This window comes from Dufourea novaeangliae, unplaced genomic scaffold, assembly GCF_001272555.1.
Source record: "Dufourea novaeangliae isolate 0120121106 unplaced genomic scaffold, ASM127255v1 scaffold299, whole genome shotgun sequence".
In the NCBI taxonomy this organism is placed as follows: Eukaryota; Metazoa; Arthropoda; class Insecta; order Hymenoptera; family Halictidae; genus Dufourea; species Dufourea novaeangliae.
Window position 1 is genome coordinate 129997 of NW_015374192.1, and position 14367 is coordinate 144363.

Below are 14367 nucleotides of genomic sequence, written 5' to 3' on the forward strand. Positions count from 1 at the left end.
ACAGGAAGTACACGTTTTGTTATTAATATATTTATGAATAGAACAATAGTATATTGAAGATACGCTTATATCAAACTATTTCTTTCATAAACTTTTTATCTTCATAACATTGTAATGTATGTATATAAGGATATTAAATAAATTCATGACACGTAATCAGTATAATGCATTTTAACTTACCTCAGATTACATTTAAGCAGTCTTCAATAATCTCAAACATTGGATAATACTTTCCTGATCTTTTAGCAATTTGTTCCGCTGTGTCACCACTTGAATTTACTAAACGAGGATTTGTGTCTGAATGTAGGAGAAGGAGTTGCAAGGAACGAGAATTGTGCGAACTCGCACATGCTAAATGCAAAGGTGTTTGATCCCCTTTGCTCTTAGCATTGATATCTGCTCCATATGCAATTAAGACTGCAGCACATTCCACATTATTCCAGCAACAAGCTGAGTGCAGTGGCTGCCAACCATCCATAGTTTTAGCATCTATCTGTGCACCGGCATGAAGTAAATACTACAAATAAAACAAATACGAGCTAACAGTGATCTTATCAAGAAAAATTGCTGGTTAAGAAATTAGAATCAGAAAATAACAAAACTGTACCTCTACAACTTCCACATGATTTCCATAACATGCTCTATGTAGCGGAGTGTAACCATCCTTATCAGTGCATTCTAACAATCGCGGATTTCTTTGTACTAACTTTTTCACTTCTTCCAAATTACCTTTTTCAGCTGCATGGAGAATTTCTTGTGCATCAGGCTCTATGAAAAGAAATATGTAATTAATTGAATTGTTATTACGATCATTGGAAACACAATTTGAAGTTCTCTATTTCTAACCTTTCGCATCACGGTCAGCTTCTACTCCATCATCATCGTCTTCCCAAGCACTGACTTGCATACGCTCACTCCGCGGTTCACTTAAAATTTTATCACGAATCGCTTCTAAATCCGTCAACTTGTCACTTCCCTCGTCAGACGATGACATCTTTCTCTTACAAACAATTACAGAAATAATCTATTCTACGAACCTCAAATTATCGTCCTATCTTCTGTCAGTTGAATCTGTCAACTAAAAGCGGAGCCACTTTCCCTTGCAGCATAGATCATATATTTAAATAGTTTTGTTAAAGCGTGAGAGATATTCTTCTTTTTGTTTGTTTTCAGAATGTTTTAAAACTCTTTGGCAGTTTGTTTTAACAATTCATTGGTATTTCATCATCGCGACAAAATATACGGTCAGAAAATGGAATGCCTGAAACTGCTGGAAAGTGTAGATGTTCTAGGTTATGCGGGTAATTGCGTGGGAACCGAACATTCTCAGTTATTGCAAAATTCTCTTATAATACTGCAACACGAAAATCATTTTCAAAAATGCTATTACTGGGGCAAAATCTACGGAATACGAAATGATTATCATATTGCTTATGGCTTTGAAAAACACTGTATGGATGGACAGGTTTATTATTATAGGTAAACAAATTTTATATTACCAGTTTTCAATATAAAATAAACTGACATGAGTATTGTATGATTAGTACCGATGCTTTAAATTGGCTGTTATTACCAAAGGCAAACAAATGTGCACGATTTTTGACGCCTCTTGCAATTAATAAATTTGAAGGTGATCCATCCATTATTACGAACGTTTACAACGTAAATCCTCCATTTCCTCCGAACGATGATCCTAAAAAGTATTATGATGTAAGATGAAGACGATTCTGTGAATGTATTTTTAAATTTAGGAAAGGAAGAATATTAATAGTGAATCAATTAAATTTAATGCATACTAGGGTCCTATACCGAAAGAACTGAAAGAGGAAGATAGACTCGCGGTTACCGTAGATTTAATCAGAGAAAACGCTGCTGTAATTCCACGTGGTGCATGGTTTAAATGTCCGAATGGCGACATCACAGAAAACTTAAGCTTCGAAGGACTTAATTCTGCAGATGCAACTTATTTAAAATCGTATTTACACGCACGTCCTCCCATACAGAAATGGAATACTAATTTATTGACCAGGCCTGATTATAATTACGCATTGGATTTTTTAGATACGATTGATCTGGACGTTCCGCAAGGTATTAGCCATATGTATATATAAAGTAATTAATTTAATGTAGTTTTCCTCTATTATATCTTTGTTTAGGGTGTTGGAGCCTGCAGTTATTACAAGGAAAGAGACTAGCAATTTTGCATAGCTTGTATTGGCCTGGTATGACTTTCTTTCATAAATTAAATACACCACATTACGGGTTTCTTTATTTTGGACATGGAAAAAAGAATATGGACGTGGTCTTTATGGTTTGACAATAAACAGTATAATACAAAATTAAAGAGTCTATATGTGTCTCTGTTTATCTTTATAAAATATATCGTTTTTTTTAGTCCACTCCAGTCTTCCGAGTAATTATATTGACGAACATCAGATTCGTTTTTGTTTTCTATGACAACCAAACATTCGCTTCAACATAACGTTCCTTTTTTTTGACGTATGTTAAAATCCGTCACCTTGTTAATTTTACAAGTAACAACAGTTCCAATCATGACTTGAGTTCAGAAGAAAATTGTCATTAAAAATTTCAAGCATTTTGAGTAGTGACGCTGTAAGTCATTAACCTAAAATTATCTCTAGATCTGATGATATTAATGGTACCCCTTGCGTATCGTTTTATTTTTAAAGTAATTGTTCAAACATACGAGTTGAGTTTCTATTAATGAGTATTTAATTTTCATAAATTTCATACGTGTCTGAATTAAAACGGAGAATTGTTCGCGGGCTTTGTGGGTAAATTAGTTGCCATTGAATCGCGTCAGATGGCGGCAGTGTTTCCCTGGAGGACGATGAATTTGAACGCACAAGCGCAGTGACCGGCGTACTCGAGTGAAGTGTTGTTGCAAGTGCCTGGGATCCGTATTCCGACGCATTTCCACAGGATATATTGCCGTTAACGGTGAGTAAAACATTCATCATATTCCCGAACGTTCTTCTCATATCGGTGAACCAATTTTGAACGGTTAAATCGCTTTACTTCGACCGTTAAAACACAAGTTTGGTAACGGCGTATCGCCGGGTGACGCCGGTTCTGCGGAAACGTATTTCCTAGCACGTGGATCCTAGCGGGCTCTGGGCGAACGTTTAGGATACCTGCTGTTACCGGTTCTTTAAAATCCAGTAATTTTTCGAGAGCTTCTAGAAAATATAACGACATCGCTTATCGATGACGCAACACGTCGTCGTGTGCAATTTTTTTTTCGTTGACAGACAAGCGGCGTCAAGATTCTGCCTGCTTCCGCACGAATTGCGCGTCACCTGACGTTGTCGAAATTTCCGGCTCGTATTGTATCATTGGAGAGCCATAAGATCGATACGCAACGATACCGTATCGATACAAATAACATTCCAAGATGGATGTAAACCAAAACACCGATTTATACACGACAATTCTGCATCGATCGACTTTCATTGCGTATCGTTTTTATTCTACCTACGGCGACGTCGCAGAATCGTTCAAATTCCTCTCACTGAATCCGACGAAACGGTCGCATCCATCGCGGAAAATATTTAAAGATAAACCACGATCGAAATCGCGTGGTATGCTTTCGTCGATATAAGTTTATATTTTTATTCGTAATAAGAACTTTTATACGATGCGATTGAAGGTTAGCTGGGTCAGAGGGAGGAGTTAACAAGTCCGCCGTTATTGGACAATACTCTTCACCAGACAGTTCATAAAAACACTGACAGTTTTTATCAATTAAACAAGTCTTTTGGGAAGTTAATATGCTACCTACCATAGTTAACGAATAATCTGTAGATTTTATGCAGTTTGGACGCACCTGTGAACGTGTAAAAGACGATAAATTAGATACTCATACAATTTTACAATCGAAAAATAACCCGTACGAGGCTGCTCACCTCGCCTTCTTTGGTCGTATCATTGTCGGGGTGTTGTTCCTCAACTTCCGGTGGTCTGTCGAATTAATCGAAGGCTATGGACTCGTTACAAATACCGGAGCATCGAATTTAGAAGCTAGCGGATAGCATTCACGCGGACTCTAGTAGACCATACCAGTTGCAGGTGCAACGCAGCGTTTAAAATCTCTGTTATTAATCCTTTCGTTTCAACAATCACGCATCTCGTGTTGCTTGATAGTAGGGACCGCGGAGTGGGGCAGGGGATATTCTTGTTGTACCATTTTCGAGGCGTCCCTGCGGTTTCGAAAGCGTCCACCTCTACTCGGCGTGTTCGTATACTGGCCTCCATCGTTCCTTTCCTTTCCTCCTCGATACTGAGATTTATTTTCGCGCGACGAAGAAATCAATGACGGAGCCGATAACCTCTCCCTGTCTCTCTCTTTCTTTCTCCACGCGGGGCACGGATAGGAAACCCTGCGGCTCTCTTTTATCTGATTCATATGCACAGCCGTACATGTGCAATCGTGTAGTCAATTCCGAGCACGGACTTGCGAGTTCCGGTTCCTATTCAAGTGGTATCCTCTCTGTATCCCGACGTACCTTCTTTTTCTTCGTCTTCCTCGTCGATAACTCCAAGCATCGTCCAGTCAGTGGATATATGCTTACGGTTTCGTGCCTATGCTTCCTAGGAAATCATTCGACCACTCGATTCCTCGAAAGGACCACTATGATCGAAATAGAACATTCTGTAGTTCTCGGTCCTCGGTTCATTCTCCTCCGCCACAGATTACTCCGTAATAAAGAATGCATCGATCGAAGGACGACAGAGAATTTTACGTTGAATATAGATATACATAGAAAATATCATATGCATACGTGGGTATAAAAACCATTTATGCGATATGTAAATATTTGTACGATTTCAACAAGGTCGAAATTGGCCATTTGCTGCCATTGTCGTTTCCTGCGCAACTCGACGGTCGACCGACTGTCATTTTTCATTGTTTCTTTATAGTCGACCATAATTCGTCTCGAAATTACCTTTTCACGCGGAAAGAAACGTTCCTTCGTATCGTATCGCAACGATTCCTGCCCGAAGCACTCTCGGGTTCTAGTATTCGAGGCATCGAACGCCGGTTATCGACCCCTCCCGATACGGTTTGTCGCTTTTTTTTAATACTCCACGACGATCGCGGCGAAATCTCTGGTAACGGGACTTAGAGTAAACCGTAAAAACCTCGTGGAAACGTCACGGCATTGACTTTCTTTGTTCCGCTAGCGTAATCTCCCGTTCCGTAGCCTCCAACTGGCGAGAGAAGAGGCGAGAGGCGAGGTGGTCCCAAGTACCTACCTACCCGAGCCTCCGTGCGCTTGTAATTTGTTGCACATGTTTCGTGAATTTGTTCTAAACTCAACTTGTTCGTCGACCGCGAGTCGTGCAATTAGGAACCAGATACGTGTCAAAACACCGACTGCTGAATGACTCATTAACGTTTGGAAGCTAGTAAGAGAGCATGGCCGCCTTCTCTTATACCGACCGTTACGATCGTATTATTGATCACGATAGGATCGTATCGCGTACACAGTAATTCTCAACCCGGGTTACGCGACGAGTGGCGTTCAATTCCGATTTCTTTTGTCCCGTGTTATCGCAATTGTTCGTTCTACCATTTATTCGATGGCGGTCGTCTTATTCCTCGTCGCGTAATCGACGTTTCTCCGAAGGCGTTTAATTGAAAACCAAAAAAAAAAAAAAAAAAAAAAGAATACGACTACGTGTTAATAATTTATCGTCGTGATTCGTGACCAGTCTTCATTACAATATAGTTGCGACGCACCGAGCTGCAAAGATTCAAATTTGCGAAAAACTGGATTATCCGCGGAGATATTCCAGCGTTCCGCAAACGGTATACGAGAGACACACAGTGGTTCTCACGGGCCACGATCTTGGGCAATTAGGTCGAATGGAAAGCGTGATGAAGGGCTATAATGCGTGAGAACCGCCCGTTTAAGGCGCGAGAACTGGTTCTGGGTTGATCGCGGGCATCTTCTTCCCAAGGCCCTCTTCTCGATGTTAAACACGGCAGAGATGTTACGAGCTCCTTGGACTGCCTGAAATTAAACGTCGGGGACAAGGAGCCTCGGAAACCGCCTTTTCTCGAACCTCCCTCCGCCCATTCGAAACGTGTGTGCCCTTCCTCCGCGTCCTCCTCTTGCCCCTCATCTTCGCCACCTTCGCTTCTTTTACTCCATTTGCTTTGTTTCTTCTCCGTCTTCTTCCTCTTCTCCTTCTACGGCTGTTGCCTACCTGGCCGACGTTACGAAACGTTCCCGATCGTTTTAGATTCGAGTTGGAATTTCATCGACGAAACAACAACAAAAAAAAAGATACGAGAACCGGCCAATGTATGCAATGTTGCTTGCTTATCTACGAGCGACTGCGTTCTTTTTTTCCCCTGTTCGTTCGTGTGTTCGTGGTCGTTACTTTGTAAGAATTTTTATACACACATTGTATTCGTATAGTTTCATTCTTGCGTGATAAAATGGCGCGGTGTAATTCGTTAAAGGCTCCCGGGCATTTACCATTTTCTAAAGGCTCGACGAAAAGGCTGCCTGAGGCCGAGTATCGGTCGGGGCCGGGCATCACGTGTACTCGGAGTGATTCTCTTCCATGCCGTGGCTCCGTTGTCAAGTGGACAATATCTTCTCGTGTTACAACAATGTTACCGTTGCCGAACAAAACGACCCGCTCCGATGTTTCCTTCTTGCGTGTCTCTCCATCGTGTTCGCCGAACAGCGTTCTTGCTCGGTTTTGCGCCCCGTGATATCGCGTTATAATTTATTACGTTTCTTCGATCGATGAAAAATCTCTTCATCGCATCGTTGTTTTTCGTCGTTTTGTACGCGCAAACATAGAAAGTAGCCGATTAGGTAAACATTACGTTAAGAGAAATTTACGGTCGCCTTTGATGTAGCAATTCTTGTTTGTTCGCTTTCTTTCCCCGTCGTTGGAACTTCGTACCAATTGTTTCCGCGGGATTGATCGATCGACTCTTCGAAACATGTTACATTTAATTTGGTCTTGGTCGCGACGAACGCTCGTTTGCGAATCCTATCATCGACCGGTCACGTTCAGCAGTAGATCTGTTCGTGGCGTAGCCTTAATGGAAAAGAGGGTTGAAGAGGAGCGCATTGATTTACCGTTACGGAGAGCCGGTGTCTCGGTGTCTATGTGTAACCCGCACCATACCTGCCACCTCCGCCTATTGGCCACTTGGTATTTCGATTGAGACACATAAGACCGGATCGCGTCGAATAATCGAGACAAGATTGCTTTTTCATAGATCCATCGAGCACATCGGGGAGATACGTTGGTAACGAATCATCGACGGTTTTCCACGCTTTTATAGAACCCAATACACGTGTCCTATTGTCGATCGTGACGATATTATGATGAAGATGCCCGTCGCTTCCTGAAACAAGTTCTTTTAACGCACGACAGCCGTGACGATGCTACGATTCTATGGTCATCAAATGTGTTTCACCGTGGCATTCCTTGGGTTCCGACAACACCGATGATTTCACCTTTCTATTCTTTATTCGGCGGGGGCCCGTACTTTTCCTTCTCGTCGAAGAAATATTCTACGAGGAGATTTTCGGCTCGATCGGACACGTAGATTAGTATCGGTTGTATTTATACTTGCACGCGGGTCGCGAACGCGCCTTTATTCTTTGCAACCAGGGAGCCAGCGGGGATAGATGGATGACTGTATACACGAGGGCTTACGGTGGCCATAAGAGTGAGTGAACGAGCGAGCGAATGAACGGACAAGAACGAAGAGGGAACGGGCAAAGGGGAGTATGGGGGTTATGGGGGCACGTTCACACAAAACGGCCACCATAGGCACTGGCAGCTGTTCACCATCCGTGCCCTACTCTCCACGCTGCTCTCTCTCCCCCGCATTCTTAGCTCGGTTTAGCCTCGCCCTTCCTCCAACCTTAGCCCCTCGATGCTGATCGTACAAAAGTTCGTAGCTTCTGTGCTTCTCTGCTCGTTCTCGTTTCTTTCTCCGACTCCTCGGGACGCGAGGGATCTCGAGACGGATATATACGGAGCAAGACTTTCTTCCCCCGAAGTCTTCTCGTTGAAAGGGGTTGCCTCTCCGTCGTCTAACATCACCACCACTCGTAATCTTCCCTCTTCGTATGACTCTCGGAACGTTTTAAAACGGTTATCGTACGATTCGTCGTCGTAGAAAATCCCGAGTCCGTCGAAAGCACGCGCGAGCCACGTAGCCGGAAGGGGGATGATCACGTTTATTACATAACCCGGACATGTGGTCGAAATATATCGGAGCTGTTTGTATTTGCCCGAGCGGACATAAATCTTGTCCAGAGGACCTCGAGAGCCTTGACGAAGCGGACCCTGCAACAGGACTCTTTCTTGGGTCGTGTCTCGAGGATTCCAATGATTGACAGAGCCGGCCTCCCCTCGCTACGACATCGAGATTCCTATGCAAATACGACGGATTTCGATGGTTTATTACCGCATCGGTCTACATGAAATTCTGAAAAGAAAAAAACAAACATAATAATATATATATTCCAGTCGCGGTAGAATGGAACGATTCGAGATGTTGCGAATATTTAGTCCGAACTCGTCACTGTTGGAAAGTATTCCTTTCTTCTACCCCGTTCTTATTCTAGGCTCCCGGTTTACGGGGGAACGGTTCCAACATTTTCGCGTATTGTCGGTCAGCGCATCACCTTTCCGCTCCCACCCCCTCTATTCAGCTTCCATTCCGGCTTTGCGAACCGTAACACGCGAAATATTCCGACGAACGTGAAACGAACGTCCGACGTTCCTTCTCAGAGCATGGTGGTGGTGGTCGTCGTCGTCGGCCGAGTAATACATATCGCTGTTTGCTCGAACGAAAGACGAGAGAGCAGGCAGACGGTGTGGGTGGAGATGTGTGTGCAGGCGCGCGCACACGAGACGCTTGAAAAGCCGCCTTGAAGAGCCAACACAGTAGCTACATAATATGGATTAAGCCACGTCCCGGTTGACGAGCCACGAACCGACAAGAAAATCCATGATAATGTGGTTACGAGGACCTTTTCCTCGTTTCCTTCGCGCCCCCTTTTCATTTCGGCGTATCGGCCAAGGAGGCTGGAACACGGGAAGAGGAAAGAATTGCCGGATCCCTGCCAGTTTGAAGAAGGAACGCCGGGGAGCGTAGGAATTTCTGACTTCGGGATTATCCTCCTGTCTTAGCTTGTTAAGACGATGATACTTGGCTGTACGAGAGAGCACGGCTGATGGATCCGTTTCCGCGTCAGAATTAATTTTTTTTTTTCCTTTTTTACTCGGCAGAGGACTCCGAAGTATATCATCCGAAATTACTTCGCTAAAAATGGCGAAAAGGAATGTCCGTCGTAAAAATATTTACCTTGCCGAAAGTATAACGGCTGCTACTTATCTGTCAGCAGCGATGATGCGGGAGGATCGACCGCGTCTTGTTCTCGAAACAGAGAAAGCACGTCGAGAACAAAGGACCGTTGTCGCGGAAACTCGCAATTGCTCGTTTTAACTTCGACGTCCGAAAAAGGAAAAAAAAACGGGAAGAACGATAACCGTTTGTACAAATTGACGGCGTCCCTCGGAATAGAACGGCGCTTTCGTTGAACCGGCTGCACAACGTCTTCCACGAGTGTCCGGTACTCTCCGACTGTTTCTAATTAATTACAGTTAATTACGTTAATTGGTCCAACTAATGCGATTGCACGACTCCGTGGCGTTGCATTCCTCGTCTTACATCGTCACATGTTACGCGCCACTGCGACGCGAGGACACTTCTTTGTATCGTTCCCGCCTGTTATCACGTAGACTTTTATTGTAACGTTCATGGAGAAGAAAGAGCATCGTGTTCCAATTATTACGATCGAGTGGGGTTTCCCGTGTCCTGTGTACTTATTCGATGCCGTTTTGTCCCGAACCGTAACACCGTTACCGAAGGAAATGTAGTTACAGCTTCGAATTTCACGGATCGAACCGGGAGGGTGGTCGGGCCCGATATTGCTTCGGAAGAGACCAGGACCCTTATTTGTTTTCCTCGGATGCACCAAAACGACACGTGTTTCTCTATTATTCCGTTCCTACGTTTCGAATGGCAAAACCGGATAGCCCAATCGGTGGGGAGGGTATCCTAGCGGCAGTTGGAACGAATCGTTGGATCGATGGCAATCTGATAATTGAAGAACTGAGTAACGTCGGCCTGGTATCACGTAAATATCAAATCTCGCGTTGCATCGTTCCGACCATCCACGGGAATAGTAACGTCCTGACTAACGCTTCTTCGACCGGGGGTTATAAATCATTTCGCGTACAGTCTCGTTCAATTACTTTCATCGTCGATCTCACTTCCATTTCACATTCCCCCCCCCCCTCCTATTCCCGTTCTCAGCGATTTTTCAAACCGCGGCCGTCCGTTCCTGTCGAATCGCGTGATTAATTTACTTAAAGCGAAAGTTTTTTACACGAACTTCGGCCCTTACGCCCGAGGGACTTGATTCCCCCTTGATTCTCTTGGAAATTAAACCGAAGTGCAATGAATGAAACCGTGAAGATAAAAAACGAAAAGTATGTAGAGATCCTTGATATCGACTTGTGGCGAGATACACAAAGCCGATATACACTTTTTGCAAGTTGTGGATTCCTTCACGCGTGTTAACCGCATTATGTATAGTTTCCCGGGATGCTCGGTCGCTTACAAATGATTCTATTGCATCTGTATTAGGCGCCGACGAGCAGTCACGTTAATTGTTTCTGAGTCACTCGAACACCCACGTTAATCTAGCGGCGTTATTTCCGTACGACCGTGGGACGTCGTCGATTTTTTCTTTTCCTCAACGTTCTCGCGAATGAATAAATGACCGGCTGGATAAACCCGAGTACAATGGCACGATTATGGCGCGATGCCTTCGTGCCTTTGTGGCCGCCTTAACTCGATCAACTCGCCTCGTGAAACGTGTTAAGATTAGACTACATTGGCGCAGCCGCACCGCTGACGTTTCTGCTACTGCTGCTGTTGCTGCTGCTGGTTCCTCTTTCAGAGTAACAGACGTCACCCTAAAATAGTTGTCGTACACGGAGGGCGTGTTCAAGGTGAAGGTTAAAGTTCCGTTCGTCGCAAGGGGGTGACACGTTGACGGATTGAAGTCGTACTGGGGGATGTTCGTGTCGAACTATCAATTCCGTTTCACCGCAGCTCGAAATCGTTTGTGTGTATCACTTTACGGGAATCGTGCTACAGATTTATCCAGCCGTTATCGACAGGATCGTGGGTGTTGAATTCTCGTTAAGATCCAAGCGTACGTTTGAAATCTCTGTTCGACTGTAGGATGTCATACTTAAAACTTTGAGGATTTTACACAAAGCGTACCTGTGTTTGTTCAGTCTCTATGATTTGTAAACCTGTCAAACATACACCGTCAATATTTAGATTGTTAAACATAGATCACGCGCGCGTCCTTCGAGCATTGTTCGAATAAATACACAGGCTGTCGTTCTTAGAAATCAAACGACAGAGCCTGTTCGAAAGATGTAGCGAAATGGGTATTTCACCGTGTAAGTGGATATTATTAGAATACTCGACTGGTCTCATTATTGCAGTTGATATGTAATCTATACTAAAAGTACTGTCAGTTTCGTCGTAACGATACTTCTTTCCTCGTGTAGTTGCGTTTGGTCATTAAATAACTATTATTACTTCCTTACCGTTCTTTCTTGTAATTTAATGCTGAACGATTCCGCCCGTTTATACGGCAGGAGTACAATTAACGTCGCGCGCGCAGAACATGGACACGGTGTTCGTTAAGCGCGCGTGAAGTTTGACAAATTTTTAATGAAACGTTACGCGAAGCGGTACCGGTGATCCCGTTGGAAGGATCCGAGTACGAGCGGCTCGGTATTCGCCGTTTCTTCTTCGGGGAGTCCGCTCGAAACAAGAGAGAGGACTTAAAATAGGATATACACGCGCGTGGCACGGTGCGCTGCGCTCTCGCGGTGTTCGAGGTTAAGGTTAAGGCTGTGCGCACGCGGTGCAAGCTACCAAGGGCGTCGCGAAGATGAACGAGGACCACTCCAGAAAGACGAATCGAGTTTTATTTAACCCCTATTGCCTCTTACCTGTGACACGGTCCTCCAGTTTCTTCTCCTCCTCTTCCAACCTGGCGAACGCGAGCGAACACACTCGAAAACGATGGAAGAACACGAGCTTTCATCGGAAGAGAAACGTCGGGCCGAAGCACCGGGAGGAAAAATCGCTAGAATGTAAAGGGACATGGACATAAAAAAAGGCGGCGATAAAAATTGGCCGACACTCCCCCTACGAGGTCTGCGGGCGGATTTCCATTTCACGGCGGCTACGTTCGACTGGCTTCTGAAGCGGGATGTTAAATGGGACCGAGCTGATATATTCAGGTTCCGGTTTCGCTATGCTCGGTTGAGTATGGGGTTCAGGGGAGACACGCCTAATGTGTATCCTCTGTGTACCTCGTAAACGCGCAACATTTAAAAACTTCTACCGACGAGCCATTTTTGCCATTCTTTTTTGTCCCTCCTGCCTCTTCCCCAGCTATTCTTGTACTCTCCACGTCGATCTTATATACATATGATAAAAGTAATACGAAAAAACGAGTGGGAATGAATGGTCCGAGAAAGTATGTAAATAAAAGGAACGAGTGTAAGAAAAATATATAAATAGTTTCTAATATCAACTAGGCAAAACTATAAGTGGAGACAAAACGAAAGAAAAAATCTCCACGCGTTGGCGTGTCTCTCGCGAGTTCTGCGCCAGAGTTGCGAGAACGATTCGTTCCCGTTTTTTCCTCGAACCCCCCGATCGTTCGATGTGTTACATTTTTATTTTTTGTTTGCGATGCACGCTTTTATCGGTCGCGGAGTGCAACCAGGATTCTCGTTTCTCAGACACGAGCCCCCGTTATCTCGCCGATAGACCTACATCGAATTTCTATCGGGGATCTAAATAAAATTCGATGGTACGCGATTCGCTGGCTCCTCGGTCGCGACTCGGAGCTAGGGTTCGAGGGACCGAGCGATGTTCCACGGCGCGGTGTTCATCGCTGCCCCGGGAACACGCGGGACGTCATGTTTTTCCCGACGGAGCAATTCCTTCACGGAGATACGGAGTAATGGACTGTTTCTTTGGCCTCCATGACCTACGTCGTTAAGATAGGTCCGCGGTGGGGAAGGAATGGGTAAAGGTCTTCTCGAACAGGCAGAGAAGCAGCCCGTCTCGCGGAATTCTCGCGACTCTCGATCCCCGCAGGGCCCCGGTGGAACTTTTGCGCTCGTGAATTCGAGGGCATGCCAAGCGTGTGTCATGATGCTTGTCCATCATTCAACGAGATGCCGACCAGAAAGAGAGAAAGATATATAGAACCGCGTGTCGTCGCGGTGCGATACCGTTACGCAAGATCCAAAGAATCGGCCCGTGACAACCGCGTGTGTTCCTCGTCGTGACCACGTTTCTCTCGGTTCTTGGTTGTTTTTCGAATGCTCGCGAAATGTCACGGGTACTGCGTCGAACCACGTTGCGAGGACACGGTGGATCGTAAATGCCACGCACGCAAAGCGAATTGGATTGTAATTCTATTTGGGTCGTTTCAATGGTAATGTATCAGTTCTTGTCCGCGGCTTACATAAAGAACCGTGGTTCTCGTTTTCTATCGCGACAGCTTGCTCGCGAGTCTATTGTAGTTTGAAGTGGTTTCGCGACGGATAACAGGGTGGGGGATAAATCAAATTCTTAAACTGATCGCCCGCGGCTGTACTCGATGGACGAACCGAGTGTGCGTTAAAGTTAAGGCAATATAGGAAGAGGATGTTTTTCATTGAAAGTGCCGATATTTCGTCGGCCGATAGACGAATGGATTATCGAAGCAGTAGCAGATCAGGAGAGACTCCTCTACAGGGTGTCTCATCCGATTTGGACATTTTGATTTTCTCGCTATACCATTACTATCGTACTAGGACGTTAGCGTTTATTTACAGGAATGGTAATAAAGTACGTCGGTAATTGTGATTTAGAATTATTTAAATTGAAATATCTCCTGAACTACTAACTTTTCGACATACATAAGTTAGTACTTTTTTATAACGAATGTCCAGCTGCATCGATTGATGTATTAAAAAATACCTTATTCCATTTAAAAAAACATAGTTGACCTTTATATGACCTTTACGCGTCTACTCACGAAAAAACTAATAACATCAGAATATGCACCACTCGATACCATTCAAGCCTCCGTTGAAACATTTTTTGTTACGACTAACAATAGCGAGAAAATCAAGATGTCAAAATCGGGTGAGACACCCTGTATAGTTCGCCACTATATACGAGTGAGTCATACGACTGAC

General features: G+C 44.5%; 3 protein-coding genes across 3 annotated transcripts in view; 2 read left to right on the plus strand and 1 right to left on the minus strand.

The window, feature by feature from the left end:
- Positions 1-181: 181 nt before the first annotated feature.
- LOC107192252 (ankyrin repeat domain-containing protein 49-like) lies at positions 182-1043 on the minus strand. Its single transcript, XM_015581464.1, has 3 exons — positions 847-1043; positions 608-768; positions 182-517 (listed from the first exon to the last, which is right to left on the minus strand). The coding sequence occupies exons 1-3, from the start codon at positions 992-994 to the stop codon at positions 182-184; spliced, it is 645 nt and encodes a 214-aa protein (XP_015436950.1). The 5' UTR covers positions 995-1043.
- Positions 1044-1150: 107 nt separating this feature from the next.
- LOC107192251 (radial spoke head protein 9 homolog) lies at positions 1151-2317 on the plus strand. Its single transcript, XM_015581463.1, has 4 exons — positions 1151-1479; positions 1545-1710; positions 1800-2088; positions 2157-2317. The coding sequence occupies exons 1-4, from the start codon at positions 1253-1255 to the stop codon at positions 2315-2317; spliced, it is 843 nt and encodes a 280-aa protein (XP_015436949.1). The 5' UTR covers positions 1151-1252.
- A 539-nt stretch (positions 2318-2856) lies between these two features.
- Positions 2857-14367, plus strand: part of LOC107192256 (cell surface glycoprotein 1-like) — a 71794-nt gene continuing 60283 nt past the window's right edge. Inside the window, exon 1 of the mRNA XM_015581469.1 lies at positions 2857-2961. The gene's annotated coding sequence lies outside the window, so the exon portion shown is untranslated. The remainder of the gene's footprint in view (positions 2962-14367) is intronic.